This window comes from Podarcis pityusensis, assembly GCF_964106645.2.
Source record: "Podarcis pityusensis genome assembly, chromosome: 7".
In the NCBI taxonomy this organism is placed as follows: domain Eukaryota; kingdom Metazoa; phylum Chordata; class Lepidosauria; order Squamata; family Lacertidae; genus Podarcis; species Podarcis pityusensis.
Window position 1 is genome coordinate 16,797,011 of NC_138031.1, and position 20,821 is coordinate 16,817,831.

Genomic DNA, 20,821 nt, shown 5'->3' on the forward strand with positions numbered 1-20,821 from the left:
ACCAGATGTTTACATTTGCATGCACAGTTACTCCCAGGCTCATTGTTAATTTATTATTTTCCCCCTCTCTGTCTCCTGTTAGGTATGATTATCGTGAAATGCTGCACAATGCCACTTTCTGTCTCGTCCCTCGTGGCCGGAGGCTGGGATCCTTCAGGTTCCTGGAGGCCCTGCAGGTAAGATCAACCATTTGACTAGAGACTTAGAGCCGTTTAGCACTCCTGTCAGCTGGAATTCTGTGCTGCGTGATAGCCAGGCAAGAGGAAGGCGGATTGGAGATTTCATTTCCCTAATAGACCATAATCCAGCGTTCCTACTTCAGGAGCAGTCAGCAGCTATTTTGCCCGCACCAAAGCTGGGTTGTCTTAGCCTATAGTTACCAGATTTTTTTCAATGAATCCGGGGACACTTACTTACTTACTTACTTACTTATTTGAAGCTGAGTAGCAACAGGGAGTCAGTAGTGGGGATGGTGAGGCAAAAGACCCTGGGCCCAAGCACACATGCATATTGTATAAAGGTGCAAAGCCCTTCTTTCTCACCCTGTGAAACATAAATGCGCAGTTTTTTAAAAAACTGGGCAACGGCGTGCTGCCTGCCCGTGACTCCCAAGCCTTCCCTGATCTCCTGCCCTCTTCCCCCTTTGTTTTGACAGATCGGGGGAGGCTCAGGAGTCGCGGGCGAGCAGCCATTGCCCAGTTTTTTTAAAAAAACTCTGCGCATTTGTGTTTCGCAGGGTGCAAAAGAACTGCTTTGCACCTTGCCTGGCAGAGAAACCGTGCGCCTTGTGCCCCTCCTGGGCAACAGCCATGTGCCCGCGACTCCTGAGCCTCCCCCAATCTGTGAAAACAAAGGGGAAGGGGGCAGGAGTTCTGTACCACCAGTCGTCCCCGGTTCACCTTTGGCAGTGGTGGCGGCAGCGAGTAGCGAGCAGCTCCTGAAGCCAGCCAGAGCCAACTGCGCTACCAGGCTGCTGCTGCCACGTTTCCCGGGGACGGAGTTGCAAATCTGGGGACATTCCAGGGATGGAATTTGTCCGGGGACAGATTTGTAAATCTGGGGACTGTCCCCGGGAACCGGGGGCGTCTGGTAACCCTAAGAGGGTTTGTTGAACTTGGGGAGTTTGTGCTGGGTGGTGGGGTAGAGAGAATCTATATTCCTGGAGAAACACTGACTTCATCCAACCAGGAAGTTAGGAGGAAATAAATAATACAGCTCATTGTTTTAATTCAGCCGAGACAAAATTGCCTATAAATTCTGCCCGGGTTTTCACATTGCATACTAAGTAAGTTTTAAGTGACGGCATCAATTAGGTTGGATTTTGAACAGGCAGGCGACAGGGAAGCGATCTGCAGGGGAGAGCACGCCCAGGGTTAAAATGGCATGAAAATAACTGTTAAAAAATAAAGGGCATCTCTGCAGCAAAAGGCTGGGGTCGGGAGTGTTCTTCTTTGCCGCGGTGACGTCTGTCCTTGACCCCGCATTGATCCACCAGGATTTCAAAACAGCAGGCACTGGAAACGGTAGGGTCAGTTGTGAATGGCACAGTTGTGAATTGAAAGGAAATGAGCCTGTTACCATGGCACACAAGTGGAGGTGCAGGAGGCCATGCCTTTAAAAGGAAAGATGCCGCGTTTACAAATTTGGATCCCACAAAACAAAACGCCCAAACCATCAAAGGCCAAGATAGAGAGTATGACCGAAGCTGTAAAATGAAGTTGCTGGAAGCAGCCCTGTGGAGAAGGGCTTCAGGAAAGGTCTCTTCCCGGCTGGAATTCCCCCACACTCTGAAGGTGCTGGAGCTACCGAGAGATATAAATAGAATACAATGGAATCCATATATTAAAATCTAAAATTCTAATCACTGATATAACCAAGCTAGGAATTAATAGCCAGCAGGGGCCTGGGTGAACAGGTGAGTTTTAAGGAGGCACCAAAAGCTCATCAGAGTTTAGACCCGCCTTCTTTAGAGGATATGGAATTCCGTAGGCTGGGTGCCACCACAGAGAAGGCCCTCCCCACTGGGTTGCCATGGAATGTGCTTCAACTGGGGTCGGTAAAACCAGGAGAGCCTTTTCTGAGGACCTTGACATGCAGGAAGGTCTTTTGTGGGTGCAGGCCTTCCTCCAGCTATCCAGACCTGAAGTCATTAGGGCATTGTATATCAACAAAAGCACCTTCATCCCTCGTAACCTCTCTCAGTGGGTGGGTGGGTGTATACACACACAAAGAACCTACCCGCATGATGCTGACACAACCCCCTACGCTAACACTGTGTGACAGAATGAGAGAACAACACCCCCATCTCTCTCTCTCCCCTGTCTTTTCCCCCAAGTGCAAGATGTCTATGACAAAGGCGTCTCTCACTATGTGTAAATGAACCGTGAAAAAGGCTCTGTGAATTGAAAGGGGAGGTGCCATGTACTTTTCTGTGTTTTGAAAATCTTTAATATAAAAATCCTATTTTTTATTTTTTTTAAAATAATAAGCACCTTCGTTTTGGCTCAGTAGCCAATTAGTAGCCATGGCAAACCCTCCAGAACCGGTGCAATATGATTGCGATAGGGTGGCCCACGCAGCGACGTAGCTGCCGTGTTCTGCATTTGCTGGACCTTCTGACCCAACAGCGAGCCCACACAGGGGTGTACCAATGGGCCTGTACCAATCTGTGTGTACCCATGCAAGTAGCCAGGCATTAGAGGGAATAAACAAGGCCCACTCCGTTGATAGGCTTCCCACTCTGTCTCTGTGGTCTGAGTATATGAGCCCTCCAATAGTGGACCTGCCAGACCCAAGGTTCAGTGATCCTCAGAATGTGGCGTGACAGTGGTCCCACAACACTTTTCAACATAATTCTCTATTAAAGTCCCATTTCTGCAGAATAGGCTGCAATTTCATTGCCACGGGGCCTTGGAAGGGCCAGCGTGCCTTTGCTGCAATTGTTTCCATTTTCCTGATTTTAATGATTGCCTACGCAGGCTGCCTGTGTTCCTGTGATGCTCAGCAATGGATGGGAGCTGCCATTCTCCGAAGTGATTGATTGGAATCAAGCTGCCGTCATAGGGGATGAGAGATTGTTATTACAGGTAAGGCGGGGGAGGGGAGAGGAGGGAGAAACCGCGGCCTTCGTCAGAGTGGTTGACAGTGGCAGCCATTTCCCACACTTCCAGGAAAGATGTATCCGAAAGGTCATGGCTATAAAAGAGATTTTTATCAGGAGGGATTTGTCTGTGTCATTGTGAATATTAACTCATTTAATAAGGCATCATTCACTTTCTGACATGAAGGTCACTCAGGCCTCCAAATGTCTTGGTTAAAAATGTACGAGCAGCTCATTTCTTTTTTTAGAGAAATGCACACGAGCTTCTGAGTTGCAAAGTGCTTGGAAGGGAAAAGTTTCTTTCAACTTCCAAGATATACATGGTTCTGAACGGTCTCAATGGCTGGTATCTGACTTACCCTCACAAGAGACCAGTTGAAGTCAACAGACTTAAATAGGTGTTTTGAGGTGCAGACGTGTACTTTTCATTCAAAGTACGCATTTATATGTGTGTTTTGATGGTTTAAACATCCAAAGGGTAGATTCTGTTGGGTAGCTAAGTTCCAATCCACACATTAGTCCAAGAGCTGCAGATCAGTACGGGAATTTTCAAAGTTCATATTCCTCAAAACAAGACACCGGACCCTTCCTAGTCTCCTATTCCCCTTTCTCTAGGGGGACAGGAAGTTGGATGCAATAGTATTCCACACTACAAGACATTATTTGGGGGCAGCTCAGAATGGCTTCACGATGGGATATGATGTAGAAACATGGGGAAAGGATAGACATGTCCCTTGGATCTTTTTCGCCTCTTCCATGGGCCAATTATTGCAAACCAGTAGTTTCTTGGGAAGAGAAAGTGAGATCAGCCAAGCTACACAGTCAGGCCAGGCCCACACAAAGATACCATTTTGTATATAAAAATTTTATTTGCTTTTCTGTTACATATTTCACATTTATACAATAACCACCCAAACACTCCCAATAGTCTTGATTTCCCTCCCCCTCCTTCCATGGTGTCTTCAGTTACCCATCTACTCTGCATATGCTAAATATTCCATACCTTCCCCTCTCATCTTATTTTTACCTCACTTTACCTTATACCGCTGAATCTACTCTAATCCTGCTAACGCATTTACCTGCCGACACTGACTTTTAATATACCATATTTAATATACCATAACACTCACTTTTTTCCTCCTAGAAAGTAAGGGGAAATGTCTGTGCGTGTTATGGAGCGAATGCCTGCGGGTGGTGGGGGAGATCTGCTGCAGTCGTGAGCAGAGGATCCATGGTTCCCCTTCCTTCCCTCCTCCGTGGTTACAAAGCATGGAGCCACATGGATCCTCAGGATTTTTGCATTGGGCTACTCCAAACTCACTGTCAGATCACATGTCTGTGGCCACAGCATGAACCACAAAAATCATATATCCACTATTTCGTTTAGAATATTTTTCTCTTGTTTTCCTCCTCTAAAAACTACGTGTGTGTTATGGTCTGGTGCGTGTTATAGAGCGAAAAATACGGTAATCTACAAATATTTTCCAATCTTCTTTGTACGTTCTATCATCTTGATCAGACCTGCTAACGCTGCATATTCCAACATCTTAAGATACCATTCCTCCTTCTCCAGTAATTTGAAATATACCATTCTGTAATGAGTGAGGACATAAGGTGAGCCCTGGGGCTCAAGGCCGTTTTGTTTCCACAGCGGCTTACCAGATACTTGTGGACATCCTGAAAGCAGTGGACCTGCTCCCATTTTGTTGTTGTTGTTGTTCAGTTGTTTATTCATGTCCGACTCTTTGTGACCCCATGGACCAGAGCACACCAGGCACTCCTGTCTTCCATGCCTCCCACAATTTGGTCAAACTCATGTTCATAGCTTTGAGAACACTGTCCAACCATCTCGTCCTCTGTCATCCCCTTCTCCTTCTGCCCTCCATCTTTCCCAACAGGGTCTTTCCTAGGGAGTCTTCTCTTCTCATGAGGTGGCCAAAGTATTGGAGCCTCAGCTTCACGACCTGTCCTTCCAGTGAGCACTCAGGGCTGATTTCCTTCAGAATGGATAGGTTTGATCTTCTTGCAGTCCATGGGACTCTCAAGAGTCTCCTCCAGCACCATAATTCAAAAGTGTCAATTCTTCGGCGATCAGCCTTCTTTATGGTCCAGCTCTCACTTCCATACATCTCTACTGGGAGAACCATGGCTTTAACTATATTCACTAGTATTCAGGGGCATATTGCCTCTGGCTCTTGAGGCAGTGCACAACCATCCTAATCGATCGCCATTAATAGCATGAGGCTCCGTGAATTTATCTAACCTCCCATGAAAGCCATCTGAGTTGGTGACCATTGCTGTTCCTTGCAAGTAGCAGGTTCTGCCCGGTGTGAAGCAGCCCTCTGTTTGGTCTGTCTCGAATCTCCCACCATTCGTCTTAATTGGATGACCCAGTATTGTCAGGGACTGGACCGAAGAGGAGGGGGAGAAGGAGGGTTGGAGATCACCCCCTCCTTCTCCTCTGCTTCCCTCGGAGGAGGACAGGGAATGGTTGAGATTGCCCCCCCCCCACCCTTCTCCAGTAGCTTCCAGAAAAGAGGGAGACAGGATTGAATTACAGCAGAACTCAGAACAGCTTAGTTATGAGGTGTTAGGAGAAGGAGGGGGAGAACAGCCAGCTTGGAAAGCATAGAAGAGCCAAACTTCCCGAGATCTCATCGCCCAATTAGAGTTCAAGAGCAATGGGCTCAAGGACATTTGACTACTGCCCCCCCCCCCCAAAGAGCCAAGAGCTGTTGCTGGGGAGAGAAGGGCAGGAGCTCAGAGTGAGCAATGTCACTATGGAGTAAAGGACAGGATTCTTTGTCTTGCACCACGATGACTGAATAAAACCATAAATACTTTATTGTTTCTTCCTTGCTCTTTGATGCTATGGGGGGGGGGGGGAGAATCCCCCAGGCCTGACAGCAAGAGAGGAAGGGAAAATTCACCCTATTCATTTTCTCCCTGCCGGTCCTGATTTTATGCACCTCTGTCTGCTCTTCCAACGTCAGGGAAACAGAGGCAAATCCCTGCATCTTGATGCATCTGGATGGAAGGAACTGAAACTGGGGTCCTTTCGCATGCAAAGCATAGAATCAAAGACTTGTAAAGCTAGGATCATCAAGTCCAACCCTCTGCAGTGCAGGAATACAGTGGTACCTCAGGTTACATACGCTTCAGGTTACATACGCTTCAGGTTACATACGCTTCAGGTTACATACTCCACTAACCCGGAAACAGTGCTTCAGGTTAAGAACTTTGCTTCAGGATGAGAACAGAAATCGTGCTCCGGCAGCGTGCTAAAGTGGTGCTTCAGGTTAAGAACAGTTTCAGGTTAAGTACGGATCTCCGGAACGAATTAAGTACTTAACCCGAGGTACCACTGTATACAGCTATCCCATATGGGGATCAAACCTGCAACCTTGGTGTTATCCACACTTGAACCAGCTGAGCTATCCAGCAGTCCAGCACAGCTCTATTGCTTGATTATGGCCCCTGCCATGCAACCGAAATATCTAAATCTTGCACATTTTGAAAATCTGCATGACCCAGCTGCAGGATCTGGGCTTTCTGGTTGCAGAAGGCAAAGGGAAGGAAGGATTCCAGGTCTCCCTCTCTTCTCTCCCCCCCTCCACTTGCCTCCCCACATGGGGACATTAATGTTCCAAATCTTTGTCCTGTTCTTGTAATGCAGAATTGATTCTCTTCACAGCTGCTTCCTTACCAAGGCAAGCTACTATGCCATTATTAACAGTGGTTTTTAAAGACCTGGCGCTGAGCCAGAATGTCTGCTCTGGGAAATGTTTTTGTTGTGTTACAGTTTCCCATTTCTCATTTTTAGACTAGCTCGGATGTTTTTATTTACATATTCTCTTCATCCTTGCACCAGCTCCCACTCCAGGGAAGCTTGAACCAGTTAGACGCTCTCTTTCTCTCTCTCTCTCTCTCTCCCCCCCCCCATCCTATCCTCCTTTTTTTAATGCAAAAGTCATTCCCCCTCCCCACCTTCTCTTCCCCATTATTACACAAATGACCTGCTATTAAAACGTCATCCCTTTCTAATAATTCTAGTGTATTTGTGGCAGATCAGCACAGATCCATCATTTCCCACACCCAACTTCTGGGCTAAGAAGATTAATAGCAAATAGCCAAGCACGGTTAAAAATGGGAGCTCTGGTTTCGGCTCCCATCTGTTAGAAGTGAATCAACACACAAAAATATATAGTTTAGAAAATAAGCTTTTCCCCTGCTTTGCAAATATGAATGGCTCGCTCTGTCTAATGGATTTGATGCTTCTTCGTTGCACACACAGGTATATATCAAAAGATTCGGCTGAAAGCACTTGGGCAAAAATAACTTAATGCGATCAATGCAAATTTATACTACAAAAATAGCTGCCTAACAAGTAAAAATGCATGCGCTTAAACATTGCAAAAAACCTGTCTCCAAATGCACGTGGCCATTAAACATTCTACCTGTACATATTGCACAGATATTTTTGTCCTATAACGTTTTAGCCATGAGCAAGGCTGCAAGAACAATTCAAAATACCGGTTTAGTGAAAAAAACAAGTGAAAGTAGGCTGCAATTATAAATGCGCTTACTCATGAGTAACCCTCATTGGATACATGGGACTCGCTTCTGATTGCACAGTTAGGTTTGGGTATTAGGTTATCTGTTGCAATCTGCCTTAGGAAGAGGTTATTTGGAAAGGCAACTGAGCAGTTTTTAAATAATACTCTAGCATCATAGGAAAAATGCACCTTCTGCATAATAACCAGGGTCTCAGCAGTCCTGGTCTGGCTATGAACAGTTGATATATCTGGCTGTTCTCCTCCTCCTGGCTATTTTTGTTTTGGTTTTTGGCATAATTTTGGCCACAACTTTATTGAATTACAGTAAGTGAGTGGTTGCTTAGGCATTGGTTAGCGACTATCGGTTCCCACTTGGAGGTAGGAACAGAACTGACAACCACACCCATGCGGAAGTCAGTAGGGGTAAACAATTTTGGGAAGAGAAAAAGCTGGGCACCAGGCTCTCCCCTCTCCCCAAGGGCTCCCTGGGGTTCTTGCATGGCCCTAGCCCTTTGCCAGGGATACGGACAAAAGCATGGTGAGCCCTTGGATTCCTTTAATGGAATACACTTGCAGCAGCAGCATTGGAGAGGCAGGCACAGCCAACCACATCCCCTCCACCAGCCCAAAAATTAACCAGTGCCTAACTGCAACCTTACAAGTTGTAACGATTTGCTACGAAGTAGGCAAAACCAAATGGCACCAGCCAATCAGCCAAATGGTGAAATTCCTACCAGGCCCCTGCCCCAAAGCAAATGACCCCATGACAGGCATAGCAAGGTCGGTGCAAACAAATCCTAAATAAAGGGAGGGTGGGCGGGTAATCCGATGTGCGCAGTGAAAAGAAGAAGCTTAACGCTGCGCACAGGGACCTATATAGCACCCCCATCAATCAAATAAAATTGCAACAATCAATTTTCCCCAGCAACATTGGAGGTGCCCAATCAAATCCGTGGCCATCCAAACTAACCCGCCCAGCAACAGGGGATGTCATGGTTGCTCCCACCGCAACACGTGCTCTCCATGAAGGAGAACCCACTTTGTAGTTCAACAACCTATCCCATTGTCTTGGGACCTTTTGTTTCACACCTGACATTCATTATGGGCTTAATGTTTTGCTGAAGCAATCTCAGGAAAGTTGGGCATTTCAAACTGAGCTGCTTTTAGTTGAACTTGATGCCAAGTCTATATGAAATCTGTGCTTGACATAAGGAGATCCTTGCCACCAAGCTGTTCCGGCTGCCCCTCCCAAGAGGCTATGCAGAGAACAGATGTATTCTAATTAAGAATATTTTATTGGGAAATGGATTTTCCCCAACCCCCTTGATAAGTGAGAAGGGTGTGCGTGAGTGAGAAAGCATTCGCTGTGTGTAATCTAATATCTAAGAGGAAAATGCAGAGCAGCACAAATCAAAAGCAAACATAGGTGCTTTCCTTGTGCATAATTAGTCCGGAAAGAATATATGAAAAAATATATGAATATTTGAAAGGCTTAGAGGGAATTCAGCCCTCTAATGAGAAAACACTATGCTCCAAACAAAAGGAAGGATTTATTTCTGCACCCCTTTCAGATAAGCTTGTCTAAATAAACAGCAGAAAGTGAAGAACAGAAAAGTACCTGCGTGCATTTATTTTGCTGTGTCCGCGTATATTCCTTGAATGAATCTGCAAGGTGCCTGAAGGCAGTGAGTTGGGCAAACCTCAATCTTGCATGGTCTATTTCTTTCTTTTCCCCCTTGTTTGTTTGTGGAACGCGAATCCCTGTGGTCCAGCAATGAGTGTAAGAATTAGAAAGCAAGAACACACACTTGGGAAGGTATTAAAGCATAACTCAGCTGGGTTAACTGGTCCCAAGTAGGTACTCCTGCTTTTAAGAACACAATCCAGCCTGGCTGGATATAGATCGAAGTCTAGTTAGTCCTGTGTTCTTTGCTTGGATTCTTGGAAACAGAAGGCATTAGGTGGTACCCTGGAAATCTAGTATCAGTGGCCACTAGCCGCAGTGGCTAAGTTCTACCTCCGCTATCAGTGTGACTCTGAATAAGTTGCTATGAGTCATAGGTGGGCAGAGTGTTGCATTCATGTCCATTTGCAAGCTTCCCACAGGTGTCTGGTTGGCCACTGTGAGAGCAGAACATTGGAGAAGATGCCCCATTGGCCTAAATTGACATGCTCATGCTATGATCTAGTTTTTGGCCACGTGTGATCTAGTCCCCATGGGTAGCCAATGTGGTGCTTTCCGGATATTGCTGGACTGTAGCACCCATAGTCCCAGCTGGCAGGGCTGATGAGAGCTGGAGTCCAGGAATATCTGGAGATTAAAGGTAAAGGACCCCTGGACAGTTAAGTCCAGTCAAAGGTGACTATGGGGTGCGGAGCTCATCTTGCTTTTCAGGCTGAGGGAGCCGGCATTTGTCCACAGATAGCTTTCCAGGTCATGTGGCCAGCATGACTAAACCGCTTCTGGTGCAACGGGACACCGTGACGGAAACCAGAGCACATGGAAATGCAGTTCATCTTCCTGCCACAGTGGTACCTATTTTTCTACTTGCACTGGCGCTCTTTCAAACTGCTAAATTGGCAGGAGCTGGGACAGAGCAATGGGAGCTCACCTGTCAGAGAAGTTCCTTCACTTATATCACCCCATTGCGGGGATTCAAACTGCTGACCTTCTGATCGGCAAGCCCAAGAGGCTCAGTGGTTTAGACCACAGTGCCACCTGTGTCCCATATCTGGAGGCCACCATCTTGACAACCCCTAATCTAGTTAAACCACTTTCCCTATGGGTGGCCATGTTGAACTGGGAATGAAGCACAATGAGCTAGTTAATATATTGACAGTACAGGACCATATCTTTTTTATAAACAAAATTTTATTGGTTTTGAAACAAATACAACAACCATTAAACAATTATCTAGCAGTACAACTAATTTTGTTTGTTTTACCCCTTGTCTCTAGACATACACTTAACACAGTCAACATTCAGACATAACGTAACCTCTCCATTGAGAATATTGAGTGGTTGTTATAAGGAGGTCTTGATTTTGGTCATTAACATTAAAGAAAGGGGTCCACGTTTCTTGGAAAGTGTCTCTATTAGTATGTCTTTAATGGTCCTCCTGTGTCTGGTAAGATGCTCAGATATTGCTGTATCCCAGATATTATTTTCCCATATGTCCAGGGGTATTTCATTCTGGTTCTTCCATTTCTGGGCTATCATTAATCGTGCCACAGTCAGTAAGAAGCCTACTGTTCATCGTGGCAGAGCGTGGAGCCTAAGTCTATGTCCAAAGATCGTAGGGCTAAGGCAGGATTTGGAGAAAGTGGCTGGCCTGTAATTGGACCATATCTGAGGGGTCATATCTGTCAGGTCATACGGCCTCTGTTGGGGTTGCTTGTCTAGTCAAGCCAGCTTCCTACTACTGAGAAGAAGGGGGAAATGAGAAAGGAACTGAACCTTTCTGATTTTGAAAGATTATAGGGCACCCACACTGAGGGCACTGGAACCCCAAAATAAGAATAACAACTACAGGGCATTGATGCTAAATTCTCACAACCATTTTAAAGGTGGAGGGAAAGAGTGGCAGCGCGCTGTTAACTTGGTAAAAGAGATCTCCCTGGCAGGGTAAGGTTGCTAACCGATCTTGTTCTGGAAAAGTCTCTGATTTTGCAAACTCTCAGAAGTGTGGGAAGCACAGCCTGTCCAGTCGGAAGTGGGACGGAGAGACAGCAGCACAAACGAGCAGCCTGTATAATTCAATTTCCAATTACTGCTATCACGGCTGCTGCTGTTGTCTGACAGTGTGGATTGTGTGCTTCAAATGGGAGCCAAATGCACTATGCGCTGATCTATAAAACCTAAACTGATTGTGCCGTAAACGGATCATCTGGAAAGGCCCCCAGAAGTGCCTTAATGTTCTCGGGTTGCAATGTTTTCTACACTGCCTGATTTGTTTCAACGTTGTATTACAGATCCCTTCTACAATCAGGTCTATCCATCAGGATAAAATCCTAGCACTTAGACAGCAGACACAGTTCTTGTGGGAGGCTTATTTTTCTTCGGTTGAGAAGATTGTATTGACCACGCTAGAGGTGAGTAACTGTTCTCAGATATTAGTTGAGGCGTTGGCGGTCTCAGTGCCCAGGCTTTGTCTGACCTTGGCTCTTGAGGGGGGAGACAGTGGGTCGCTCGGGAGGGGGTTGTGTGCACATGTGAGGAATGGGGCAGAGGAAAGACCTTCACCGTCTCTATAACTTTTCTCCCCTGAGGAAATAACGTTTCTTTGTTACTGGGCCTGGTGTAAGAAAAAATGACACCATGACAAATGAGAAGCCATTCCACTTCCAGGGAAAAGTTGCCTCGTGCAGACTAGTGGCTTCTTGGAGGCTTTGCGGTGGGTAAATCAGTATTCCTGTCATGCCTGGCGAATGAGGTCTTTTAGGGAACCTTTCTGGATAAATCGCTTTTCTGAAGAAGTAGAATTGCAAAGCCCTCTCTTCTAATGGCAGGCTTTTGTGCCCCCAAGACATTTTGATGGCCTTTTGACTGGTCTGCCTGGGGTGGTGTGGGGTGAGGCGCTTAGTAGGACATAGAGTAGATTCAAGAGGAAGATGACAGAAAACTAACAAGCAACTCTGATGGGAAACGAAACAAGTCTCCCGCATTTTCTAAAGGATTTTTGTAGAGCTGTGGGTGCATGTTACAAACCCTCACACGCACACATTTATCTCTCTCTCTGGGACTAAGATGTGATGTTAAAAGTGATTTAGTATTATCAGCACTAGTAATTTCAATTTCTGTTACTCCACAGCTGATGGGGAATGTTATTATCCTAGTTTGTCACAAACCATGGTTTGCTGTTTTGTCCAAACCCTGCTAACCATGGCTTGCAGAAGCCCCCATCAAACTACGGTTTGGGGCCCCGTTCTTCTAAGCAATTTGGGTTTGGTTCAGACATAATGACAAAGTCTAGGTTGCTGCAAACCAGAAATGGTTTGCACATGCAAGGCAAGGAAGGAGTGCGTGTAAGCCCAAGGCCGCTCACTCATAACACCAAACCATGGTTAATGCTGATCAGATTCCCTCATCAACTATGATTTACAACCACACTTCAAACCATGTTTTCGAGTGCTGGTCTATGAGGGAACCATGGCTGGCACATCTTAACTTTTGATGGTAGTTAGCACTGTCCTGAGGAAAAAAAGAGAGGAGTGCAAACTTTCTCTCCATTTCCAAACCATGGTTTGCAAGGGGCCGTCATTATATCTGCATTTGGCCCTTCTCTAGTGCACACACACACACACCCCTACCCTTAAGTCTCATTCGGTTATGCTAACTCAGTTGCAGCCAACATGGTTCTCTCCAGAGGTTGATGGACTCCAACTCCCATCAGCCTCTGCCAGCATGGCCAGTGAGCAGGGATGGTGGGTGTTGTAGTCCAGTAACTTCTGATGGGCACCTCATTGGCTACCCGTGGACTAGATGAAATGTGAATCTTATCTAATGCAACACACTTTCTTTTGGTGAGAAGTTCCCATGTGCAGCCCATATTGGATTTGCCCCCCCCCCCTTGAATGAGAGTTGACTTGAATTAGCAGAAGTGTGTGTGTGTCCCCAATAAAAGTGGAATTGTGGCAAGCCTACACACTAATGTCAGAAACAGAAAAAACATCTTTTTAGATTTAATTTTCAGCAGGGATTTCTTTAATGCCATTATCTTTTACAAGGCAAAATCCAAAGATGCTATTTAGCAACATGTGCGCACCAATTTTCCCTGTGCTTTTTATTGTTAATGGAGGAGCTGTAAATTTGTTCCCTTTTTGTCCTTTCCTGTATCCTTTCTTACAGATTCCTCCCCCCCCCCCCGCCTCCCCCCCCCCCCCCGGTCTGTTTCAGCTCTGCAGACGGTTAAGTGTTGTTTTCATGGCCAGAAATAGCCATCTGTTAAATTGGGTAAAGCCCTTTTAGGTCAGGACCTTGGCCCGCAAAATAACGGGATCTGTAAGCAGCACAAGCACATCTGAACAAAGGCATTGGAGGCCTGCTTCAAAAACTGAACCTGGCTGAGTTGCAGGGAGGAAAAGCATTGTCCTGAATCTCAACAGTGAAACAGTATTGTGTATGAACAGTGCAGTTTAACTAGAGAAGTGCCGTTTCTGCACTGTCACAAGAAAGCCAAACTTGCCATTCCTGCTGCAGTTTTATTGGTTGTTTCTTCTGAATGGGCAACAGCAAGAATAACAGAGACTGGGAAATGGAAGGGACCCTGAGGGTCATCTAGTCCAACCCCCCTACAATGCAGGAATATGCAGCCGTCCCACATGGGGATTGAGCCCTTCAGCCTTGGCATTATTAGCACCACGCTCAACTGAGCTATCCAGGCATATTTATCTTATTTATTTCTTCCATTTGCATGCCAGCCTTCATCCATAGATCTCAGTTCACAACATAAAATTACAATATTAAAAAAACCCACAGAATAAGAACAGTGGAAAACCAAGAATCCCCCATCCCACAACACGTTTAAAAAGGCATGGGATGTCAATCAGCCAAATGCCTGGTTTAAGAGAAACGTTTTCAGGCCTGGCGTCTAAAAATGCACAATGAAGGTGCCAGGCGAGCCTCCCTGGGGAGAGCATTCTACAAATGAGGGGCCACCACAGAAAAGGCCCCTTCTTGTGTTGCCCCTCTCCGGACCTCGCATGAAGGAGGCACACAAAGAAGGGCCTCATAGGATGAACACAGAGTCTGGGATGGTTCATATGGAGAGGAACGGTCCTTGAGGTATTGCAGCCCTAGGCCGTTTAAAGGTCAAATCCAGCACTTTGAATTGAGGCTGGAAATTAATTGGCAGTCAGTGCATTTGGGTCACTTAGCAGCTCAGACTGTTGGGCCCACCTCATTCAGTATTTCCTACACTAGGAGTGGGGGCTACAGATGTTGTTGGACTCCAATTCCCATCAGCCTCAGGCCAGCATGGGTAACGGTCAAGGATGATGGGTTCTGGAGTCCAAAATTTGGACTTGGTCACAGGTTCTCTACACTGACTAGCAGTTTTCCAGAGTTTCAGACTGTCCCAGTTTTTGTCCCCTGGAGAAGCCGTGGACCAAGCCTAGATCATTCTCCTACATTTGAAGTGTGTGCTCTGTCACTGAGCTGTGAGCACTGGCCCCCTCCTTGTGGAATATCCCTCAGCAGGCAGACCTTATTTTCATTAGACCTTTTGGAATATTCTTGTTTGTTTATTGCAGCTTCACTTAACACTGACCATGCTGGCTGGAATTGATGGAGGTTGTGGGGGTGATACCCAACGTTGGGCCTTGCTTTTATAAGATGGGAGCTGATCTCCTCAGCATCCTGCTCTTTTTGCACCCATACAAAATCAGCTGGTTTTTTTCCATGCTTGCACAGAATTGGAGCAGAACAGAATAAATGTTACTGCACTTTTGGTTTTTCCTTGGGCCGAAGCCACGGGGCTATCATTACATTCTGCTCCATGCAATTTGTGTTTCCGGCACCATATTTTTGTGTGTGTTTGCGTGGGGCGGGGGAGAAGGGGAAGGAGGCGAAGGTAACAGTCATCGTTATTCCAGGAAGGTACCACCCTGTCTAAATCTACCGCCAGACTAATTATCTTATGCAGGACATTGATGGCAAAATTGTAGCATGGATTCATCAGCCTCGCAAGCTGACATGCCATTTTAAAAAGCGAAAATATTTTGACTCCGGCTTGCAGCATCTAATAAGTTCACTCTGTTGCCACGGTTTCTGCGGCGCCTAATGAGGTAGTTTGAATACCATTATGCGAGGCTTCTAACCCGCAGGAATGCGCACGGGTCCAGCATCATCGGGGCTGCTTGGGAGAAAAGAGAAATAGATTAAACAGGAATGCTAAACAACCGGCCTCTTGCTGGCTTTCTGCAGAAAAGCTGATTGCTACCTTCGGCAAGCAACGCCACCTCTCCCGTTTCTCATTCGGACCTTCTTAAGAGTCGCTCCTTTTCCCCTTTCTTTTTCCCTTTTAACAGATTATTCAAGACAGAATATTTAAGCACATATCACGTAACAGCTTAATATGGAACAAGCACCCTGGAGGGTTATTTGTACTGCCACAGTATTCGTCATATCTGGGAGATTTTCCTTACTATTATGCTAATCTAGGTAAGTGATTCTCGGTGGATGACCTTTCCTATACGGAGGCTGGATCTCATGGTGCGTCACAAAGGGGGTATGGGCTTTTCAAAAAACCTGGGTGCAGGGCTGTCTTAAGCATATGTAGCGCTGGGGTACAAAGATCCACCCAGCGTGCGTGCCCCCCCCAGATTGCCCAGTCCCAGGAGCGCAGGAGGGTGGAGCCAGCCGGCCACCTGCCTCAGCGTCTCGCTGGCTCGGTCACCCCAGAACTTGTGGCGCAGAGCCGTCTGCAGCAGAAGAGCCTGCCACAGCGCTCTGAACGACAGGCAGGCTCTTCCCCAGACTCAGCTCTCGGGCGCTGGACTCTTGGCCTGGCGCCCTGAGAGTCCAGCGCCCGGGTGCCCCGCACCCCTAGCGCCTATGGGTAAGACGGCCCTGCATGGGTGCGCAAATCAGAAACCAGCCTTGTGGCACTCCCTCCCCCCCTCTTTCTAGAGTGAGTCTCCCCACATGCCCCCAATTCTTTCCCTTCTCAACATTAACCCCTGTTAGCTTGCCCTCAAACTGGGCCGCTCAAGGGTTGCTGTCAAACACTTGAAGAAGCTAACCGGGGTGTCTGAACTTTCAGTTGGAAGGAACACCTCAGAAGCACAATTTTAGCCCACCCTTCCCCCTGGCAGTCATCATACCACTTCCCCAAGCACCCCCCCCCCAAAAAAAAACAACCTCTGTTACCTTGCAAAAGAGGGAGGGGGTAGTAAATGGCATGGGGTCTTCATTCCAAAGAGAAGACTGGTTCTGTGGCAGAGCAGGCAGTGAGTCCCACTAGCTTCAAGGTCACTTCAAGCACATTTTAAGCTCTTGTCTCTTGAATTCTCCCAGCTCCTTGTGAAGCGATGCAAACCGTATTTCTCTTGTGAACTAGAAAGATCGGAAGGGAAGTTTTGAGGCGCTTCTACGAGCCGTTGTGATGAGAGGATCTGCTGTGCTTTTAAGCTGTAGTGTTTCTATAAATGCCACATGTATTGCAAAGACATGTTTAGCACCAGTGGAGGGAAATCAATCAAGAGGAAGGGAGGAAGGAAGGATATTTTCCTATGTGTCTGACTTCTAATTTACCAGCCATGTTCCCAGCAAAGAGCCATGGTTGTTTCTGTATGAGGCCATTGCGTTGCCAGTTCTGACGCGCAAATTCTGTGGAGTCGCCAATTGGCCAACAAGTGTGGCATCTTACACGCTGCAGAAGGAGTGCTGTGCAGATATGATTATGGTGATAAGGATGGTTAAAATGTGCTCACATCTCCCTCTGCTTGCATCAGCTGACACCTGTCCACCTATATAATGGCCCCCTGATATTTCCACCTCTTGACCTTACTTCATTTCACCACAGGGTTGTTGATCCCTATATCATCAGACACACACACACACACACACACACACACACACACACAGAGTTGTGGTTGGAGCAGAATTTGGATCTCAAGGAAAGCAGTGGGAGAGAATAGCCACACCGGCTTAGTGTGGTGGGGAGGTTGAGCCAAGCATCATAGCTGCCCATGCACAGGTCATGCAAGATGGGTGCTAGAAATCCTTCATGTTGAGGACCTGCTCCCCACGTATCTGTAGAGAGGCTTCCTAGTTTACGAAATCAATGGGCAAACTTTCTAAGCTTATGAAATCCAATCTAATCGTAAGGACTTGCCTTGCAATGTAAGCTGCAGTTACGCACCTGTGTCAGCAGTTCCTAAGTTGACAAGAGAGGCCGATTCAAAAGAAGCCCTCCATGCGTAAAAGCCAACAGGCGGGGGGTCAGCAAACGACTAAAAGGGACTTTCAGTTTATTATTTGTTCATAACTTCAGACTTAATCATTAGCAGTTCAAAGCTGTGCACGTGAAAATTAACCGTTCAGCAATAAAATCATCATAATCGTAAAACCCAACGGAACACTGCCTTCAAAGAAAGTCTTTGTCTGGTGCCTGAATTTGAGCAAGGAGCGTGCCTCTCTAATCTCAGTTGGGAGGGAGTTCCACAGGCTTGGAACATGTGGCTTCTGGCCGTTACAAGACATGCCTATGAGCCATCGGGGACCCCCAACAGAGACTCCTCTAAGGAGTCAAACAGGGAGATAAGGGATTGGGGCCTTGTAACTGATAAGGTCCTTGTAAATTCCCACCAAAGCCTTGCACTTGGCTGGGTAACAAATGGGCAGGCATAGCAGCTATGGGGCAAGTTTGACCCGTGACCCACCAAGCCCAATATTGTCTACTTAGACTGGCAGTGGCTGCCCAAGGTCTCACAAGGACTGGCTTCCCATCTCCTGGTCCTTTTAGCTGGCTGTGCCAAGAGACTGAACCTGAGACTTTCCATGTGCAGAGCCGCTGAGCTGTGGCTCCCCTCCTGCTCATGAAGTGGGACCTTCCGTCCATCAGGCCTCTCTCCAGCTAATCAGCCAACACCAGTCTTCCTCACAGCCCTGGTACCCTCTAGCTATTTTGGGCTACAGCGTCTATCAGGGTCCGCCAATGCAGCCATGTTGGGGAAGCTGGAAGACACTAAGTTGGAGAAGGCTAGGTCTGATCCTCTGGGTGGCCTTAGGCCAGTCACTGGGCTGGCCCACCTCACAGGGTTGTTGTGGGGAATTAAACAAGGAGCCATGCCTTCCACTTTGAGCTTCTTGGATAAGAAAGAAAAGGGGATAGAATTGCAATAGATAAAATCGATAAAAGCCCAGGGCAGGGAGTGAAGCAAATCACTCTTGATCCCTCCAGCCTCCACACGCGAGGGGCGGGGAAGTCAACAAATTTCATTTTGTTTCAGATGACAGCAATTCTTTACTGCTCAGATTGTCGCCCTTTACATAACAATATTGATTTGTCGCCCTTTGCTTAACAACATATATTTATATATATTTTTACTGCTGGCTTCCTTTCCAGGCGTCAAGCCCCCATCCAAATTCACCGCCGTTATCCATGCAGTTACTCCTTTAGTTTCTCAGTCTCAACCTGTGCTGAAACTCCTGGTTGCTGTAGCCAAATCCCAGTACTGTTCCCAGGTAAGAAATTAGGCTTGGCCTCTAGGCGGTCCACCATTGAGCCGTGTCTCTGAGATGACTTCAAAATAAAGGGTACTCTTTGACGTGCCTCTTGCTTAATAGATGTCGATGTGCTTTTCTAATGCAGGGCTTTGGCAAATGCAGCAGAGTTTAATGAGATGTAAATACCGTATTTTTCGCTCTATAGGACACAGTTTTTCGCCCTCCAAAAATGAAGGGGAAATGTGTGTGCGTCCTATGGAGCGAATGCAGGCTTTTGCTGAAGCCTGGAGAGCGAGAGGGGTCGGTGCGCACCGACCCCTCTCGCTCTCCAGGCTTCCGGAAGCTATCTGCAAGCCTTCGGAGCGTGGCGGGAGTTCCCACCGGGCTCCGAAGGCTTGCGGATACCAGCCTGCAGCCCGAAGAGCGCAGTGCCAACTCCCACTGCGTTCCCCGGGCTTCAGGCAGCTATCCGCAAACCTTTGGAGCGCTCCCCCAGCCCACAAGCTCCAGGAGCGTCAGCAAGGCTGCACAACCTTGCCTCCGCTCCCGGACCTGTTCTGGGGGCTGGACTCAGGGGAAGCTCGGGCTTCCCCTGCCCCAGCCTCACGGCTAAAAACGAAGCCGCGCGCAGCCTCTCCCGGCTGGAGAGGTTGTACGTGGCTAAAGAGGAAGCCAAGACAGCAAGCGAGTTAAAAAAAAAATTCTTTATTTCTCCCCCTAAAAACTAGGTGCGCCCTATGGTCCGGTGCGCCCTATGGAGCGAAAAATACACTAGCTTTTATTTTGCGTGAAGATAGCACACTCTCCTGTGCCGAGTCAGACAGTTGGTCCATCTCGCTCTGCCTGCCAGAGCCTGGAGGCCTCCAGAAGTTGCTGCACTGCAATTAGAGCATGAGACGCTTAATCCCAGGGTCGTTGGTTCAAGCCCCGCATTGGGCAAAAGATTCTTGCATTGCATGGGGTCAGACTAGATGATTCCCGGGTCCCCTTCCCACTCTACAGTTCTGTGATTCTAATTACCAGCTCCAGCCAGAAATGCCAGCAGTCAGAGATGATGCCAACGTCTGAGGCTGATCTAGTCAATAACTCTGCTCTGGCTAGCAGTGACTTTCTGGGGACTCAAGACAAGTGTCCTTCTGGTAGCTGAGATCCTATGGAGTTGCCAGGGATTGCTCTGAGCTACTGTCTCTCCACCCTTATTGAAATATCATCCAGGAAGTTTAGATTCAGTGCGAACTGTGACAAAATGGAAAAACATGGTTGTGCAGGAGGCCTCGTTGGAGAGTTGTGGCCAGCAGCACATGTTCCACAAGTCCTTTATTCTCCCAAAGGTATGCTAGTTGGCTTTGCATCCTTGCCTAAGGTCCAGTCCCAGAGGAAATATTTTAGTTTAATTTACTGCCTCCTGAGACATTTATTATCAGGCTAGCAGTCTTCCGTGCTTTAAAACTGAGATGGGGAACCTGTGGCCGAAGAACTACAACTCCCATTATCACTGATCATGGACCAGGGCTGATGGGGTCTAAAGCCCAATTTCTGGAGGGCCACCGGCCAGCTAGTCCAGCTTTAAAATAACAAAATGCAGAATTCTGCGCCCAGGCAATTTAAAATCCAGTGTCAAGGGAAGCTGGATTCTGCAACCTGTTCAAACTCTGCATATTAAGGCACTATTTTCTCTTGAATAACTCTGCAGCTGTTACCATTCTGAATGCGCTGTTTTTGCTATGAAATGCATGGAGGACAGACACCCACCCACGACAAATCTTGCTCAGCCACCTTCCTGTTTATTGAGATTTCACCAAGACTTACTTCCAAGCTTATATTTCCAGTCATAAGTGTTAGAGACCTGCCTTTAAATATACCTGAAAGCAGAGATTCTTGGAAAGCTGAATCTGGAATCAGAGCACACAGGCAACTCTGAAAGCTGAGCCGGGAGCTGGACCCAATCTCCGCCCAGTGCTCACACAGCACGACAGAAGTGGCACAAAACTGCGT

At 47.2% G+C, this 20,821-nt stretch overlaps 1 protein-coding gene and 1 long non-coding RNA gene across 3 annotated transcripts in view; one reads left to right on the forward strand and one right to left on the reverse strand.

Annotated features, from left to right (window-relative positions):
• EXT1 (exostosin glycosyltransferase 1) overlaps positions 1 to 20,821 on the forward strand; it is a 260,102-nt gene that overhangs the window by 222,659 nt on the left and 16,622 nt on the right. The window contains exons 2-6 of the mRNA XM_081012617.1: positions 83 to 176; positions 2,979 to 3,086; positions 11,629 to 11,748; positions 15,685 to 15,817; positions 18,726 to 18,844. Of these exons, the coding sequence (XP_080868743.1) occupies positions 83 to 176; positions 2,979 to 3,086; positions 11,629 to 11,748; positions 15,685 to 15,817; positions 18,726 to 18,844 (574 nt within the window). The remainder of the gene's footprint in view (positions 1 to 82; positions 177 to 2,978; positions 3,087 to 11,628; positions 11,749 to 15,684; positions 15,818 to 18,725; positions 18,845 to 20,821) is intronic.
• Positions 11,755 to 20,821, reverse strand: part of LOC308480945 — a 36,143-nt gene continuing 27,076 nt past the window's right edge. The window contains exons 2-4 of one of the 2 annotated variants that reach the window (XR_013988334.1): positions 16,517 to 16,711; positions 15,597 to 15,666; positions 11,755 to 15,509 (exon numbers count right to left, since the gene is read on the reverse strand). This is a non-coding gene — a long non-coding RNA (uncharacterized lncRNA). Of the gene's footprint in view, positions 15,667 to 16,516; positions 16,712 to 20,821 lie in introns of both variants that reach the window. The other variant, XR_013988335.1, reaches the window with a different exon arrangement.